This window comes from Fundulus heteroclitus, chromosome 20 (assembly GCF_011125445.2).
Source record: "Fundulus heteroclitus isolate FHET01 chromosome 20, MU-UCD_Fhet_4.1, whole genome shotgun sequence".
Classification (NCBI taxonomy): Eukaryota; Metazoa; Chordata; class Actinopteri; order Cyprinodontiformes; family Fundulidae; genus Fundulus; species Fundulus heteroclitus.
Window position 1 is genome coordinate 43726344 of NC_046380.1, and position 19295 is coordinate 43745638.

At 38.9% G+C, this 19295-nt stretch overlaps 1 protein-coding gene across 9 annotated transcripts in view; it reads right to left on the reverse strand.

Moving 5' to 3' along the window:
• usp48 (ubiquitin specific peptidase 48) overlaps positions 1-19295 on the reverse strand; it is a 101622-nt gene that overhangs the window by 77778 nt on the left and 4549 nt on the right. For all 9 annotated transcript variants that reach the window (XR_002427384.2, XM_021312775.2, XM_021312774.2 and 6 more), the window contains exons 7-9: positions 9047-9155; positions 3556-3689; positions 3175-3260 (exon numbers count right to left, since the gene is read on the reverse strand). Coding sequence is in view for 8 of the 9 variants with exons in the window: in XM_021312775.2 (XP_021168450.2) it covers positions 3175-3260; positions 3556-3689; positions 9047-9155 (329 nt within the window). In the remaining variant the exon portion in view is untranslated. The remainder of the gene's footprint in view (positions 1-3174; positions 3261-3555; positions 3690-9046; positions 9156-19295) is intronic.

Here is a 19295-nt window from a genome sequence, read left to right on the forward strand (position 1 = left end):
TGGAGCGTAGGGCTTATTATGGTCGTTTAGACAGATCCTCCAGTCTCTGCTGTGGAGCGATCAAGCTCCTTTATGGTGACCTTTAGTCTCTGGACCACCGTCTGATCTCAGCTGGACAATAGGCCAAAGTGGGCAGCAAATTCAGACACTGTGTAAAAGACTGGGCAGACCAGGATGTACTTTTTAAGAAGGCTGGCCTTTTTCAAGGTCTGCTCTAAGTTATTGCATGTTTTATCAGTCCATGGTGTCCAGTGTACTTTTTATGGTGTTGTGTGTTGGGGGGCAGCACTAAGAAAAAGGACATTCTGAGACAGGCTCTGTGGTGGGACTGCGTCTAGACCAGGGGTGTCAAACATACGGCCCGTGGGCCGGTTCCGGCCCGCCAAACAATTTAGTCCGGCCCGGTGGCTAAATGCATTATCATTATAAAAAAAAAAAAAAATTAAAAAAAAATATATTTTTTTTTTGTTTCCCAGTGTCCTGTCTGGCAATGTGGCAATAAGAATTGTTGTCTTAATGCCAAAAAGAGCTCATCAGATTTCACGTTCACAAGTGGAGCAGCACTGCTTTTGTCATACTGCTCCGCTTGATTTATGAATGCGAATAGTTTTATTATGATTCATGCAGGGATTATCTCAAATGATATGGACACTACAATGGAAAAGTAGGAGAGGAAAGGAAGAACAAGAAGAAAAAAGAAAAGGTGAAAGAAAGAGGAGATAAAAGGAAGAGAATGATAAAAGAATTATTGAAACAAACATGTACTTCGTTTTTTTTTTTTATCTGCAGTTCCTATATTGTCCACGAGGGCTGTGTTTTAATCAGCAGATGGTAGCACTGAGCTTCAGATGTGGAATATTGATTTTAAATCATTTCTTAATTTTTATCTGTTTGATGTATTTTGTCATGCAGGACAGTGTTTTTAAGTTCCAAAAAATGTGAATAAATGTTTTTCAACATTGTACAATCACTGTCATCCGTTCTTATGCATAATGCACAAGTATGTTACTCAGTTTTAACTGTTTAACTGAGTTTACTCAGTTTAACTGAGTAAAAGTATTGTTGAAATTGCACATTCTTTTCTTAAAAACGCTGAGGTTATTCATAATATATTGTGTAAAAGTGAAATTCATTTAATATAAAATCAACAACAACTCCACTTTTATTAGTTCTATTTAATCTTGCAATGAGTTTACTCGTGTGGCCCTCTTGAGATCAGATTAAGCTGTATGCGGCCCCTAAACCAAAATGAGCTTGACACCCCTGGTCTAGACTCTGTAGTAGGTAGGATGGTAATGAAGTAAAGGCCACTCTCCAAGATTTGGGCAATCTTGTCCAATCAGAGCCACCCCTTGAACTTGACTTTTTTTCCCCACCAGAAAAGGTCCGTTAGCTCTTCCTTTCGCTGCAGTGTTCCACTGAGACTGAATAACCCATTTGTCCCTCGTGTCATTAGGCGGTATAATGCAGCCACTGACAAGAGAAGTCAGCTGGTAATGCCCCAAATATGTAACCTGACAACAGCCAGCTGTATGTATCGCTCCGCCTAGCTCCACTCACATACATCTGGGACACGGCTGATTGAAAGTGATTTCCCCAACCAAATTTTTGGTCTGGCCAATCAGGACGCAGGGCGGGTGTTTCATGGATGTGACGTAGTGGAGAAGCCACCGTGAGATTCCAACAACAATGGCAGCTCGCATCGAGGAAGCAAGCGTTAGTATTGATGCTGCTATTTCTTCCGTGTTGTCCAATCTACCTAATATTGTTTCATTAAAAGAACATCAGAGAACGCCTCTGAAGGCTTTTGTTGGTGGAAACCATGTTTTCGCCCTTCCCCCGACCGGATTTGGCAAGTTTTGTTTTCCGGGACGCGGACGCGCCTCGGAGCGGTTAGCGCGAATCATGTTAGGAGGCCTTTAGTCCTCAACGCGGTCAGCCCGGGATCGACTCTGACCCGCGGCGCTTTGCCGCCTGTCTTCCCCCCTCCTCCTGTCAGCTCACTGTCAATAAAAGGTGTGCCACTACAGTGTTTCCCGCAGCAATTTCCCCCGCGAGTCGGGGGAGTCACCCCCCCCCCCCCCCCGACTCGCGGAGCGGGGGGGGGGGGGGGGGGGGGGGGGTGGATGACTTTTTCTCTGCGGAGCGGGGGGGGGGGGGTGGACGACACGTTTTCCGCGGCCGCCTCGCCAAGATAGTGCTGCGGGAAACCCTGCACTAGAGCCGCAAACACATAAAAAAAAAAAAAAAAGTTTTTTTTTTTCCGGCGTCGGTCTCATCAGCGTCACGGGTTAGCTTCGGTGTGACTGGTTGAAATAGCACGTTGATAAAGATGACAGACAAGTGGCTTATCCAATCATATGCAAGGAGTTTTGATAAGGCCCAGCCTTCAGTAAAGGCAATGCCTATGGCGGTGTCCCAGATGTATGTGAGTGGAGCTAGGCGGAGCGATACATACAGCTGGCTGTTGTCAGGTTACCAAATATGGTCTAAAGTGCCTAAACTCATGACAGTTAAATAAAAAATTTTTGTGTTGACTTTTCTAGTGTTATTTATTAATATTCTTACTTCTTTTATCCTGTTGATTTTTGTTATTATTATTATTTCATTAATCATGTTACTTTTAAAGGTAATTGAAATTTTCACCAAAAAATTTTAGGGGCTTCATAGAAAAGGGGTTGAATACATATGCACATCAGTTTTCAGTTTATTTTATTTTTTGACATAAATTTTTCTAAATATTTTTCTTATTTTGCACCACCAATTTTGACTATTTTATGTGATAATCACAATATTGAAACAATATTTAAGTTACAGGTTGAAATGTAACAAAAAAGGGGGTGAATACTGTACATTGGACAGCTTAATTTCACTTCTTTCTACAGAAAAAAGTGAAATGAAGATGACTTTCTAAAGTAAAAAAATGGCTTAATACATAAATAAAATCTCATTATAAATAACAGTTAAAATTGCAAAACATAGGACTTTACTAACAATGACATACACAGGGCTGCAGACTCTGAGATTTGAGAGAAACTGTGAGGTAGCTAAAAAAACATCTAGTTTTTATTTAAAACCTAATCATGTTTTAACAGATCTGCTTTTCAGAATGGGGGTAAGAGAAACATCAGTCACAACACGATTTCTAAATGCCCAAAAGTAAATCATTAATACCTAGTTTTCGTTCCAAGAACGGTTCCATGTCCAGTTGCTCAGGAAAGTTGATGAAAGTGTTCAGCTTCTTCTTAAGACCGGTTTGTCTGTAGATGAAAGCAAATAAAAAACTTTAGGGTGGTAAGTTATGAAGTTTATATGTGTTTCCTGTTAAAATTATCAAGCAAATATTTTTTCACATATTGTGCAGGAGCAAAAAAAAGCATGGTCTTCCCATCCAAAACAGAGATTTGCCACAAGTAATTCTATCTCTTTATGATTCCAAAATAAAAATAAAAAACATTAATAAAAAAGTAGTTGACCATCAAGATCTAACAAATAGGGTGCATGTTTCACTTATTTCGTCAGTGACAACAGTTCCTTTCCAACCCAGTTACTGACCTATCAAAGACAAAGCGCATGAGCTGCAGGTTAAGCGTTGGAGGAAGGCTGTGGAGTCTGATCCTGCGGGTGGCTTTTTGTTTACTCTGGCAATTTTCACAGAAGTAGCGGTTCTCTCCATCCAGCTTTTCTTCCTACAAGGTTAAAAGCAGAGGAATCAGAACAATCACACAACTCTGTTATTTACCACTGGGTACACAAATGCAAATTCCAATGCCATATGGATGAATTCAACAATTTATTATAAGTATCCAATTTGAAATGAAATTAAAGTCTATTTACATAGCATGTTATAACTGCTGTTCAAAATGCTTTACATGTTTGGGATGCTTAAACAGGAAAAAATAAAAGTGAGGGTGAGATGATGGAACATACCAAATGGAAATTAAAAGGAAAAGAAATAGAATAAAAAAAAAAAAAAAATTAAAATAGATAAACAGTCTGGCTTTTGCCCCCACCATTGCACTAAAACAGCCTTAATTAAAATCATCAATGATCTTCTCTAGGCCGCTGACTCCAACCTTCTCTCCCTCCTGATACTTCTTTATCTGAGTGCAGCGTCCAATACCATTTCACACTCCCTCCCTCCAGGACTCTTTTTTTTAACATTGAAATTTGGATTAATTTTTGCTCAATACAAAATGCACACTCAAGGCCAGTGCCCTACAAAACATACATACAAGAACAATATGAACAGGAGGAAGCAAATATTACATCAGCATAAATAGATCTACTCAGTGCTCCTCAGTGATTCTTTGTAGTAAATCCATTAGTCCCACTTGCCCTGAAATACTGTTTCATTGAGTCTTAGAGTGAAAGTAATTTTTTCCATTATAAATATTTCTTGTACAATATTAACCCACTGATTATTTGTGTGTGTGCTTTGAACTTAAGCCATTTCCTGGTTATTACTTTTCTTGCTGCTGTCAAAAGTATTTTAACCAAGTACTGATCATCCATTCTGACCACCCTAGCAATATTGACAAAATATAAGGTTGTACATGTCATGGGTATAGAATATGTTAAAATTGTATTTAGGGTCACATACACAATTTTCCAGAACTGTTTATTTTTTTAGGCAATTCCAAAAAACATGAATATGGTTTGCATCCACCGAACCACATTGCCTCCAACAGACTTGTGACATTGCTAAATGTTTGCCCTTAATAGATGGTAATAAAAATGTGAACAAGATTCAATTGAATTCTCGCCTCCTTAGTGAAAAGGTAGAAGTCTGTGTAACCTTGCATATCTGAAACCATTCTTTGTCAGAGTGTGACACACATCTCTTGTTCCCATTTCTCTTTAACAAACACAGTAGAATGTTTTTGACTAACCATTAGGCTAACATATAATTTAGGGGGAAAGAATTGTGTTTTTGAATCATATGTTACCAACAATACTTCCAAAACTGCATTAGGTTCACTACCCTTGTCATATTTAATTTATTTACTATAATATTCTCTGAGCTGCAAATAAATAAATAAATAAGTCCTGATTACAAAGTCCAAATTGATCCTTCAATTCTTGAAAACTCTTCATCTCAGAATCTTTAACTATGGTACAAAAGGCTGTTAGATCCTTGTAGATCCAATTCTTGAATATTGAGTCAAGCATACCTGTCTTAAAATCCCTGTCTAAAGCTATCCATTTTAGTATTTTCCTTTTCTTGTTCAATTTCAGTTGTCTTGCTGTCTTGAACTAAGTATCCAATGTGTACTTTGGTCACGGGGTTAAGAGCATTTTTTAAAGGATGAAGTATACTGTCCTCTCCCTGGAAAGTCTGTACCTGTTGCCGAGGGATACATGTCTCAACTTATTTCCATCTGCCAAAATAATTAGGGTCACTCAGCAACACAGATAACAAAGTTGTGCTGCGTAAAAATACAATTTCAAATTAGGAAGGGCCATACCACCTTTGTCCTTAGGTAACTGTAATGTTGAATACCTAATTTTGGGCCTGTTACCACCCCAAATAAATCTTGATATCATCTTATCCTACTCTAAGAATTGTTTAGATGGTACGTCAACAGGGAGAGCTTGGAATAAATAAAGCAGTCTTGGTAGAAGATTAATTTTTGTCACATTTATCCTACTTGTAAAGCCTAATAGGTATGTGGACCATCTATCAATATCTGCTTTTAGATTTTGATTAATTGGGTTATAATTATCCTCATATAATAGTGATAAATCCTAAGTCAAAAATACTCAGAGATATTAAATTTCTTTTTCACATTTATTCACCACTGCAGCAGAGGGGGCAGGATTGAAATGTAAAATTTGGGTTTTTGAGATATTCAACTTATATCCAGCATATGTATTAAATTCTTGTAATAGATCCATTAGTCTAGGTAAGGAGGTATTAATATCTTCAAGGTACAACAAGACATAATCAGCACACGATCCAATCTTTTGCTCTCTTCCACCTCACTTTTACTCTTGCTGTGGGTTTTTGATAGATAACTTTTATACACCTAAATGAGTCTTCATTTCTAACGTTTGATATAAAAAGTCCCAATTCACTTGATCAAACATTCCAATGAAATTTGTTCTCTGCATTTAACCCATCCCCTTGGGGAGCAGTGGGCTGCCACAGTGCGGCGCCCGGGGAGAAACCTGGGGATAAGGGTCTTGCTGAGGGACCCAGAGTGGCAGTGTGTAGGAGTTGAACCCAGAACCTCCAGGACACAAGCGCAATGCTCTAACAACTAGGCCACCACTCCCCTAATCCAGGATCTAGATAGTGCACTTGGACTCGGCTTTAATGCGAGTGAGCTGTGTGCTTGGTGTGTTTGCAGATCTGTCCTGTCTATCATTAACTTCTCATCTATTATCAGTTTCTTCACAAACTGAGGACCCCTTCAGGCACCCCATAAATTCTCAAGTTATTCCTCCTTGAGCTCGATTCTAAGTTGTCGATGTTGTTTGTCAGCATCCTCTGGTCTTTAAGTGTTTGTTGAAGTGCAGTATGTACCGTGGCTGACCATGTTTCCACCTCGTCAATTTGAGCAGTCGCTTCTCCATGTTTTTCCATTAGTCTTGAATTGAAAGCGTTGTGGTTGATCTCTGCTGATCAATCTGCTGCTTAAGTTTGTTCTGCTCCTTCTTTCATATCTTGTTTGAAGTCAACTCTATGTCTGTCCAGGTTTGTTTTTAGCTCAGTTCAAAGTGAAGTAGTTTGTTCACTTATTTTTTTTTTAAAGATGCGTAAACGGATTCTGTCAAGTCACCACCATGTTCTGTCCCCTTAGCATTAGCATTAACTGCAGTTTCTTTGCCTGGACATGGTGTTTCTTTCTCTGCTTTTTCTGGCATCCTTTTGCTCATGGATTTGGTTACCCCACTCATATTTGAATAGTAAGTCGCAAAATGTCTTTTATTAGATGAATGAGAGTGGGTTAAACAGCCCAACTGCGTGGATCTCTCCCTTCAGGCATCCATCTTCCTCCGTTGCCAACCGAAAGTCCCAGAGATTTTCTTTTATCAACATAACAGGTTAAACCATCTCCTGGTTCTGTTCATACCTAACTAACTGCACTTTCAATTGAAAGTCTTCCATTCCACTCACTCTCCTATTACTTCTGATGTGCCCCATGTCTCTGTCCTTGGCCCGTTCCTTTTTATTATTTATCTCTTCCCCCTCAGCACCATCCTTGGCCACTTTAATATCAGGTATTACTGCTATGCCGATGACACCCAGCTTTACCTATCTTTTCAACCATCTGCACCATTACCCCTTCTCTCCTCTCCTCTTGCATCTATGCTATTGACTCCTGGTTCACTGCAAACTTTCTTAAACAAAATTCTGATAAAACAGAAATTCTTCTGATCGGTACCAATTCAACCATCTCTAAAGCCAGTAACTTTTCTTTATTGACAGTTCCTCAATCTCCCCTTCTCTTCAGGCAAAATGTTTTTGTGTCATCTTCGATAGCACCCTTTCCTTTCAGTCCCACATTAATAACATTATTCGCTTTGCTTATTTTCACTTTCGCTCCATAAACCACCTACGTCCTTCCCACAGTCCCCAATCCACCTCTGTCCTTATTCATAGCCTAGTCACCTCCCGACTTGACTATTGTAGCTCTCTCCTCTACAATCTCCCACAGAAAACCCTCAATAAACTTCAGTTGGTTCAGAATTCTGTTCCCCGTATCATGACCCTAACCTCCTCTTCCTAACCCCCGTTCTACAACAGCTACACTAGCTTCCCCTCCAATTAAGGATCCAGTTTAAGTTTCCTCACTTTCAAGGCCATCCATAACCTTATTTGTCCGAAGTTTTCCATATTCACACTCCCTCTAGCTCTCTCAGGTCTCCCTCTTCCATGTGTCTCTCTGTCCCCTCTATCTGCCTCAAGACCAAGGGTGGCAGAGCGTTTTACTATTCTGCTCCCCAGCTATGGAATCATCTGCCTCCTGATGAGGCAGATGATTCCAGAGCTGATTCCACAGTTTAAAGCGAGAAATGAGAACTGCATGATCTACAATGTCAAAGGCCGCTGTAAGGTACAACATTACAAGTACACCTGCAGTATTAGTGTCTACCATACCTTGTTTTTTTGTATAAACAAAAAAACTAAAATAAAGGTAACTTTCATACATAAACTCATTGTGCTTATTAATGCTTAATTAATTATGCATATGAACCATTTTCACTTAATTTCAACAAATTTCTTTGAAATAAGAATTGGATACACAAGTTTGAATTTATTGAGTTTTCTCAAATCCAGTCTAAATTATACACAGGCTAAATTACACACATACACCACTAATGGGTCAATAAGACTAATATCCCTTAATGGGTCAATAAGACTAATATCCCTTAGCAAAGTGCCCTGTGACAACCTGCTTTTTGTTACCATCAAACTTGTAGCTTAATGCTGACTGAATATTTCTACTCCTCTTTGTAGAAATGAAAAACATTTAATTGGTTCCCTGGTAGCTGAGGTTTTATCCCTATGGACTGACAGGATGCTGAAAGAAGCCCCAAAAATCAACATCAACCAAAATGGTCAAATAGGAAAAAGGAAAAAGCTCTATGGTCAAAATGAGAAGAGGTTTGTTTGGAAGAGTCACAATGAGATATTCAAGCTTATGAAAACTGTACTAACCGTCAAGCATGTTGGTGGAACAATCATGTCATGTGGGATTTGCTGCCAGTGGTACAGGCACAAAAAACAAAGTGGCTGGAATAATGTAAATCTTTAATTTAAACTCAACAGCAAGCCAGCTAAAACTTACACAAAAACTAGGTATGTTAACATCAACTCTGTATCTCTATTGTCTGACCCTGTCTGTTTGGATTATATAAATCAAAAATTGATTTAAACTTGTGCATCAAATTCTTGTTTTTAAAAATCATTAAAGTTATATGTTGTATTTTTAGTTCCATTTGTTAAAATAGTTCAAATAAATCAACAGTCCAAATGTAATTGCATTACTCATCATTCTGTGTTTCATACTGGTACTGTAATAGGAAAAAAAGCCACCTTGAGGAACTCTGTGATGCATTCTGTGAGGTTTTTGTGGCCCTGAATATTCAGCTCCAGCTCATAGAACCGGGATGGCAAAGCAGATGATCTTCCACACTGATTACATCTGGAAACAAAGGAAAACAATTTCAAATAACCCACACAAAATTCAGTCAGGTTTTTACAAATATATTTTTCAAGAAAATACTACTTGACAAAAGTCTTATTTAAATGTATAGTGGACAATCCTTTTTTGGCTTCAAGTTCCAGGGGAATCATCTTATGTATTTGTGTTTTCTCCCATGCCCATCTTTGTGATGTGCTCACCTAACTTCAATGTGATTGCTTTTTCATGGCTAGTAGTCTCCTTTTGGTGTGCATGCGCACTTCTAGTGTTTACGTATCCAGTGAGCTTCGGTTTCAGCTATTCATTGTAGCTCTACTACTCTCACCTTTATTTTGAAAATGTCAGAAAGTCGCAAGAAGCAAACCATCTAACAAGTTTATAAGTAGAAGAGGAAGGACTCATAAGAAAGAAATAAGATTAGGGTTTATTTGGGAGATTCTTTCATGCGTTGGAGGAAGAGCGGGTAGGATGGTCTTGCGCACACGCAGTTATTCAAAAAGTGACTTGGTGGTCGCTTACCTACATTTCCAGAAAAAATATATAAATCTTGTCATCTTCATAGCACTTAGCCGAATTAAAGAATTCATTAAAAAGCTATGATTAATCATAAAATTATCAGAATATTCTCAGATTACAATGACTATGTAAGGTATAATATGCATTATATATAATGTCCCTATAGACATGTATGTCTTTAAAAATGATAACTGCCAATGCTTGGTATTAGCATTACAGACCCAAAGTCTTAAAAATCACAAAAATCCAAGGTTTGTCCTAAAAATCTCAAAATATTTACAAAGTACCTCCTTTATGTCATAAATATTCCTATCAATGAACTTAAGAATTACTTTATCAAAATAAAATTATATTGTGAAACATAGAATAGCATATATAATTATCAATTTATATTACATAAATGGCTAATCCTAACTAAATATTTACAGGGTATAAAGCAATTACTGTACTTAGAAAGTATACAAATTTACATGTGGATTGGCCAAACGGATTTGGAGATACAGCTGCTAGCCTTATAAGCTAACTTTGTAAATAATAGCAATCTCCTTTGAGATAGAACTGCATGTTGCCATGCAGACAGACGGTCCTGGGTTCAAGTCCTACCCAGTTTTCTGCATGGAGTTTGGATGTTCTCCCTGTGCATGCATGGGTTCCCTCCCATAATGACCTCCCACAGTCCAAAAAACATGACTGTTAAGTTAATTGGCCTCCCTAAATTCTCCTTAGGTGCGAGTGTGTGCGAGAATGGTTGTTTGTCCTGTTTATCCCGGTGTTGTCCTGCGATAGACTGGCGCCCTGCCCGCCTCCTGACAGCTGGAGATAGGCACCTGCACCCCTTGCAACCCCACAAGGAATAAACATGTTAGAAAATGGATGGATGGATAGATAGAACTTAAATAAGAATGGCAATGTTTAGTGGTTATGCAGGGAATCCATCCTAAAAGTTTAAACATTCTTGGTACGACGAGTGATTTTTGGTGAATTTTGGGATGAGTGGAAGGTCACAGGAACATCGGTATGAAAATTATTCAAAACTATTTAAAAACTCACTCAATTTAGCATAACTCAAGGAACGTGTAGAGTTTATGTCCTTTTTCTGGTAGGTGTAGAGAAAACCACCAAAATGCAATTTCTGTCATAAAAAGCACCATCTAGTGGTCAAACTGAGCAACTTTTTTAGTATTCATAGGGGGTCCCATTCTATATGTGACCTGTGATTTGCCCGACAAAATCTTTGAAATTGACCGAGTTCAATGGTCAAAAGTGAGATAGTATATAAGCCACATCCACTTCATTCTCATATTTAAGATATATTTTCCGGGAAAGGTCTTGAACATATGTACCAAGTTTCATGTTTATCTATCAAGCGGTTATGCTGATCTAAACTTTTCAAACCTGTAGCGCCCACTATTTCAAAACTTATAAAATTTATTATATAGGCTTAGCAGCCCACCCCTATCAGAATCCTGAATTTTGTCCTAAAATCTTTAAATATGATTGAGATATGGTCTATTAAATTTTGTGCTAGCTTTTGAAAAAATGTTTTTTCGCGCACCACATCAACAACGTTCAAATATTTGAAAGGATTTTCACATCATTTCTTACGCTATATCTTTAGATGATTTGCCCCAAGCTTTATGGCAATCGAGAGTAAAATGTAGGATTAGTTCATGAAAAGAGGTTTTGCCTATGCAGTGACATAGCAAAAAATCTAGTTAGATAGAAATGGGCGTGGGCTATATCACGTGATGCAGAATCATCCAAGGACTAATGTTATATGCAGTTTTTGAGTGTGAGACCTACGATTTGGGAGACATAACCCAAACCCATTGTCCTTTGTAATCGTGCCCCCTAGTTATTGGGAGGTCTGAAATGTATTATCTGAATAGTGGTACCGTTTTCCAACTAGGCTACCATACCAGTTTTTTCCAGCATTTTCTGGTTCTTACTAAGGCTGGGTATTGTTAGGAACCTCACGATTCGATTTTGATTATGGGAGTTGAGATTCGATTCGACACCGATTTAAAGGCTTTAATTTTCATTTAGTAAAAAGTAGTAAGACAAAAATAATAAGTTCCTGTTGAGATTTTGCAAATACTTCTTTTCATGCCCATGTAAACATATGAATGTGACCTCACATTTCTGAGCAAATAAAAATTACAATTAGCACATTATCAAGAACTACTTTGCGTAAAAGAATATCAGAAAACTGTTCTGTATAAACAATACAAAATAAAGTGGATGTAAAGTATACATAAGGACTGCCTATCTCCTGGAAGGGATAATGTAAAGATAATATAAATCGAAAATGCACTTTAATAATGCATTTGTGCATATTAGTGCAGACTTAAACACAAATCACAGATTTGTATGCACTGAACAAGTTTGATGTTTGTAAACATTCTTACCAAATGAACATGTGTACAGTGTCAGCATGGCAACTTCTGTCATGTGTTGGTATTGTGTAGTGTGGTTCGAGTGTCTTTTTTTTTTTTTTTGATTTTTTGCGGCTTCCTAGTGGCTCGCTTTTATTGACAGTAGACTGACAGGAAAGGGGTGTAAGAAGGGGAGACATGCAGCAAAGGACCGCAGGTCGGATTCGAAGAGCTTACAAACTACCTTGCTGTTGTTGATCTCCTGATTTCCAGATTTACACGTGAATTCAAAAGGAGCCCAAACATCGGACTTAAAAGTTGATGGAGTTGGCTTCTGCTGCTGCACGCCATGACTGTTGTTATGCGATCTAATTTGGCCTCCGTACTAAGGTGCTTACAACGATAATCAAATGCACAGCGCCCCCTCATGGGTCAGGAGGTGAATCAATTTAGAGTAGCTCCAAAATCGGTTATGAATTGGGAGTGCAAAGCATCGATTTCTCAATTATTTTACCCAACCCTAGTTCTTACAGCCAAGGTCGTTTACCGGAGAATAACACTATTGAGGATAACAAATAATGAAAAAAAAAACATAGAATTACAAGCTACATCTTTTTTTGGATTCTGATTGTGCTATGCTTATAAATAGGGGATAAAGACAAGTTGAGAAGCTGTTTTCCGTTCGACCAGGGGTTAGCTCTGGACCCTCCACAATGGCTGTCAACTTTGGCTAAAAATGACAGCTAACCAACTTACAGTTAGGCCCAGAAATATTTGGACAGTGACACAATCTTCATGATTTGGGCTCTGCACACCACCATGTTGGATTTGAAATGAAATAACTACAATGTAACTGAAGTGCAGACTTTAAGGTTTAATTCAAGGGGTTGAACAAAAATTGATGTATAAAAATAGCTACAATTGCTACATGTTTAACCAAGTGCTCCTCTTTTCAGGGGCTCAAAAGTAATTGGACAAATAAACATAACCCTACGTAAAATTTTACTTTTCAGTATTTTGTTGAGAATCTTTTGCAGGCAATGACTGCCTGAAGTCTGGAACCCATGTACATCACCAAACACTGGGTTTCCTCCTTTGTGATGCTTTGCCAGGACTTTACTGCAACTGTCTTCAGTTGGTGGGTCTTACTGCCTTAAGTTTTGTCTTGAGCAATGCATGCTTGATTGGGTTGAGATCTGGTGATTGACTTGGCCATTGCAGAATATTCAACTTCTTTGCTTTAAAAAAATCTTGGGTTAAATAACCCCCTATACACTTCAGAATTCATCTGACTGTGTCTGTCTTTTGTCACATCATCAATAAACACAAGTGATCCAGTGCCATTGGAGGCCATGCATGCCCATGCCACTGCACTGCCTCCACCGTGTTTTGGATCATGAAATGTTCCAATTCTTCTCTAAACTTTTTTCTTCCCAACATTCTGGTACAGGTTGATATTTGTCTCAACTGTCCAAAGAATGCTGTTCCAGAACTGGGCTGGCTTCTTCAGGTGCTTTTTGGCAAAGTCAATTCTGGCCTGATTAATGGTTTGCACCTTGTGGTGAATCCTTTGTATTTACTCTCATGAAGTCTTCTTTTTATGGTAGACTTATACCCCGTTTACACTACCCTTTGTAAACGGTAAGCAGACTGAACTGAACCGGGCTAGACATAACCAAACCGCGCTAGATGCAGACTAGTTCCAGATGTGGTCTCGGCCTGGTTTTTTCTGTCCCGGTTATCTGATAACGAAGAGCGCATGAGCAGACCGCATCATGCCCTTACAGTCAGCTGACTGTCCGCGGTTTTTCCGGTGTGTCTGGCTGCACGTCCCGATTCACACTCCATTCAGACAAGTTAACGAGGGAAGAGCCCATGCAGCGTTGTTATTTATTCTTCAGTCTTCTGAGTCAATCGTCCAATTACTTTTGGTCCCTTGGAAAAGAGGTGGCTACGTATTAAAGAGCTGTAATTCCTAAACCCTTCCTCCAATTTGGATGCGAGTACTCTCAAATTACAACTTAGAGTCTGGACTTTAAACCCATATTGATTATATAATTGTATCCTGAATATGTTTTCATAAACAGATAAAATAACAAAACTTGTGTCACTGTCCAAATATTTCTGGACCTGTCTTTCCACACAGTGGACATGCGATTAAAACATGCTATGCGCCTCTGCTAGTTGGCTGGTAACCATGGAATGTATTTCTCTAACAGAGCTGTGTTACATTTCATGAGAACCCTCTTCTGTTTAGGAAATCCATTCTACAGTTGGCAGCCAGCTAGCAGAACAGCCAACAGAGACACTAGAGACTTTCCAGCAGAAAACATTAATGCGCAGACAGCTTATAGATCAGAAATGTCAGCAGGTTGAATCGGAACTTTCCAACCCGTAAAATACATCAGTAACTTCATTAACTGATTGGGTCGTTTCTCAGTTCAATTGAGGAGGTCAGCGCACGTCAGTCGCCATTGGAACCCCCATGTTCTGTTGTGAATCTGAATGAAGCACTGACTACCATAAGTGATTCATTCTACTGCTTCCTCTCATAAGGAAAACACTCTCATGTCACTGGGATTGGTATCCGTTTCTCCTGCCAATCAGGAGTCAAGTCACATGAAAACAAACACACATGCCTGTTGCCCCCAGTCCTTATTTTAACAGACACATAAAGCCCATTTCCACTGCCTCGGTTTGGCGCGCTCTAGTCCGCTCTGCCCGCTTTGTACCGTATTTTTCACACTGAGGCACACTCAAAATCCTTAAATCTTCTAAAAAATTGATGGTGCGCCTTACATATGGTTAAAGTTGTGATTACTGACAGATTTTATGTGGTACAATGCGCTCAAAAATCTGTTAAAATGTGTAAGTCACCACTCTGCTCAATGGATATGGGGAACATTACGGTACACTGTGTCACTATCTGATCGGACCCCTGATTGGACCCCTGAGCCGACTACAAGACTTCCTGAAAGTAATGTCGAAACTAGAAATGCATTCACGTAAAGCCCACATACTCGGCTGTATTTCACTCCACGGAGGTCCGCGTGTACTCGAGGCAGACTCCACGCATATAGGTATGTGTCACACTATAAACTTCTCAGAAGCAAGGAATCTCTACATCAAACTGTTTTACATGTGGCACGGAGCTTGATACATTAAGCTCCTCCAAGCAGGCAGTCAAAAGGACGTGTAGCATCACAGTCCCTCTCTGTTCTCACTGACAGGTGTGCGGTGGGAGCCTGGTGGAAAACAAATGACTCTAGGTGCTCAGCTAGCTAATCACACATTCTACCATTCGTTCTGCAGCTTCGTCCCACTGGCAGAAAGTGTGGATTTGAATGCTCCTTGTCAAGACTTGATGCAATTTGCTGGGTTACCTTAGATAGGAAACATTTTTACCAATCTGTATGATTTGATTGAATTTGACTTTGTAAAGTGCTTTGAGATGACATGTGTTGTGAATTGGCGCTATATATATATATATATATATATATATATATATATATATATATATAAAATTTAATTGAATTGAAAATAAAAAGCCCACAAATGTGACCTAAGCCACGCGGATTGGATTAATGTGTTTATGTGCGTCTTTCTCCACAAATAAGGCACACTGGATTATAAGGCACAATAAATATTCTTCCCAAGTGTGTCAGGGTTTATACAGGAATGAGTAATCCTAATTTAATGCTTTTTAATGCTCTTTTAATGCTCGTAGAAATAAATTCAATGCCATCAACAAGTAGATAGATAGATAGATAGATAGATAGATAGATAGATAGATAGATAGATAGATAGATAGATAGATAGATAGATAGATAGATAGATAGATAGATAGATAGATAGATAGATAGATAGATAGATAACTTCTTGATGGCTGTGTTCAGACAACAGAGCACCTCCGCATGCAGTGTTGCATTGGATCCAAATGTTGTTCGAAGACCGTCTGGTTTCCCGACGTTAATGGCGGTAGAGCTTGCTCCAGCTGCTGCTGTGCTGTTTGCGGTAGCTAATGCGGACGTGACTGCGTTGGTTACAGAAAAGTCACTTGACATTGTTAGCTGTTGTCTGCCCCTTGCAGCTGATCTGTGGCTATCTGCAGTGGTGTAGTGGTCCCTGGAGAAGTGGGTATACTCTAAATGCCCTTTTAGACCCAGCTCAGAAAAATGCTGTTTTAAAAACAATGACATGTAACACTGCTCTATTTAGTTTACCCAAAAATCCTTTACCAGGGTTTACTCATTTTAGCCTAAAATATTTAGCCTAAAACATTTAGATTAAAATATTTCCTTGAGCTACTACCGGTACGTGAGGTGTGAAAATACTATTGTCTCTTTTTTTAAAGATTTTATCCAGCTTCTGGCAGGTAATGTAAAATTTATTTGGTTTATATTGAAGGAATTCCTACACTACATCCATGAAATGTTGATACATTTCATTACTTTACTGTGGGTTTTTCAATTTAGACCTAGATAAGGCATATGGAAAGTCCTAAATTGAATGAGAAAGAGAATCTATAGAAAGAAAGAAAGTTAATGATGAGGAGAACATCAAGACTCAAATCTCTTTGTCTTTGCAAATCATGAATTGTCAAATATACTTGTTGAAACATCCAAAGAAGTGTTGATCCTGTTGATTTAGACACCCTGACAATGAATGTTTAGCCCCTCGATTTTAAAATTGACGGTGATTTTAAACTTGACAGTCAAAAAGGGACCTCAGTTAAGTAATTTTTATCAAGTAAGGAACAAAGCAAAGGTAAAACCTATTCTACCTACTCTAAGCCTTCATTTCATCATGGCTTGATTAGTGTAATTCTCTTAATCTCTGAATCGGTCAGTCCTCACACAAATGTCTGCAGCTGGTTCAAATGCTGCTGCACACCTTTTAAAACATAAAAGAAAGCACATTACCCCATCCTGGACTCCCTTCACTGGTTGCCTGTTTATTTTAGAGTTGAGTTTAAAGAACTTCTGTTTGATTTTAAGGATTTAAACAGCTTATTATTATTGTTTTTGTTGTTGCTTTAAACTGTTGAGTTTTTACTCAAGTCATTTTATTAGATGTTATTTTGTTTTACCTCGTGTTAAAGTGCTCATTAAATAATGATGACAATGATGATGATTATGATCACAAGTAACTTTTGCATCATCACCCAGAAGCTGAAAAGAAAAGAGACAACAAGATTTTTCACACCTCACTTAGTAACTCAAGTAATTATTTTAAACTAAATATTTTACGCTAAAATATGAAACTGTTTATTGGTTGTTGTTTTTCTTATATCCCACCGTTATGTTTAGTAATTTCTGCCAAAAGCTGCAGCATTTTCATTTAATCCATCTGAATGCAGTATTTGCAAGCCCTACTCTGATTGGATGGAAAGAAACCTGTCTGTGATTGGCTGGTTAGGAGGACAGTTTTTGAAGTAAGAGCACACAGAATCCAGCGAGCCGCGCACAGCTGGTGTTGAGCGTGAAAGTAGCAGGTCACGGGCAGACGCGGAACCGAGCGCGAGCGAGCATAGTGGATTGAAAAGAGTTTATCAGTTTTGAGCGTGCGCGCGTGTGATGTTTAAACGCTGAATAGCTGTCTCTCTGCACGCTCAAACAAAAGACACTAATACCGCTCCAGAAGTGGGTATAAGGAATTCTGACTGGAAAATAAGCAGGTATACGCCTCATACCCGCATCCGACTTCATGTGAGATCGTAAAGCATTGACACACATTGTGCAGCTTAATTTTTTTACAAACACGGCGAAATCCTTGGTCATCTTTACAGTCGACAGGCTAAAGCCATGTCCCGAATTCCTCGTTTTCCATCCGCTTTTGTTGAAATTAGCATTTTCCCATTCTCTAGCTCTTTCTCCGCCTCGAGGCCCTTTCCCGAACATTGTAAAAACAAACGGCTTTACAATCAACCGAAAGCAGTTCCCCGCACAACATGGAATCAGTTATATCTGATAATACATCTGACAAAACTGTTTTTATGACCGTACTTTTGATTTTAGAAAAAAATAAGGCATTTTTAATGCCACAGATAATCACATTTAATGAATTTCAATGCCCTGCGGAAACCCTGTGAAACCCTGTGTGTAATATCACTCCACTCCTTCACGTACACAGCTCTTTCCTGAGAGAGAGAGCTACCTGTTTCTGTCGGGAGGACAGTATAGTTGGACTACACTGCCCTAATTCTAACATAAGCCCAAAATAAATGCAACTTTTATATTGAATTAACTTACTAAGTTTATTGTTGCAAGAGCATACTCCGGGTGCGGGCTGTCTAAAGGCTCCCACATACTCGGGCACACTGTGCGCACACAGGGTCCGAAATTAACACTTGCCAGACGTCAAATGCAAGTAAATTTTCCGTGTGGGGAATAAATTTCAATAATGGGCCTCCTGTTTTCCGGTATTCCTCATCATCTATCTGCTGTCAACTGGTTTAGCTCACTACAATCATTAGCTGTATAATCGAAGGATGATAATATTAGTGAAAATAATACCCTGTCTTGTGGTCGAGCAGCAGTACTTGACCAGAGCTTTCCATAAGTTCACTAGAGATAGATGATGTGTACCGGAAAAACGGATGGCCCATGAAGCTGTCCCTGTTTTAGCTCCATATAGCTCTGGTGAAATTCCCTCTGCTCTCTATCCCTCATCATGACCACTCTGATGATGCTTATTAGAGTAAACTTCCACATGGTTTCTTGCTAAATGAATAAGTGATGAGCTGTACCTTACAATTAGCCCATTCTTAGACAGCTGTCAGTTTAACTTCACCCAGCTGCTCTGCTTCCACCTGTTCCCAAGATCATGCACAAGCCAGGCTTGCAATCTCTGACTGGCAATGGGGTATACTTGCATTTGTAGCTCCTCTTAAATAAGCCGGCTTCCCCTTTGTAGCTATGTTATAGGCATTCAGGGTAACTTGTTGGGTAACGAACAATTTACCAATCTGCACCAGCTTCACCATGCTCCTGCGCACAAATTACCATTTTTTTATGTACTTTTTCTTTTGACTGACTGATTTTTTTGATTTTGTGAAGCAGACAGACATGAGATAAAGTATAAACTAAGCAGCTTGCTTTGAAATGAGCATTGGGAATCATAAAGACATGTGGGTGTCTTAATGTATCTTTTTAAATTGACATGTATCTTTTTAAATTGACATGTATTTTTAAATGCAGGGCAGTCAAAAGTAGCCGGTCAACGGCGGCAAATCGCTGTCTATAGCAGC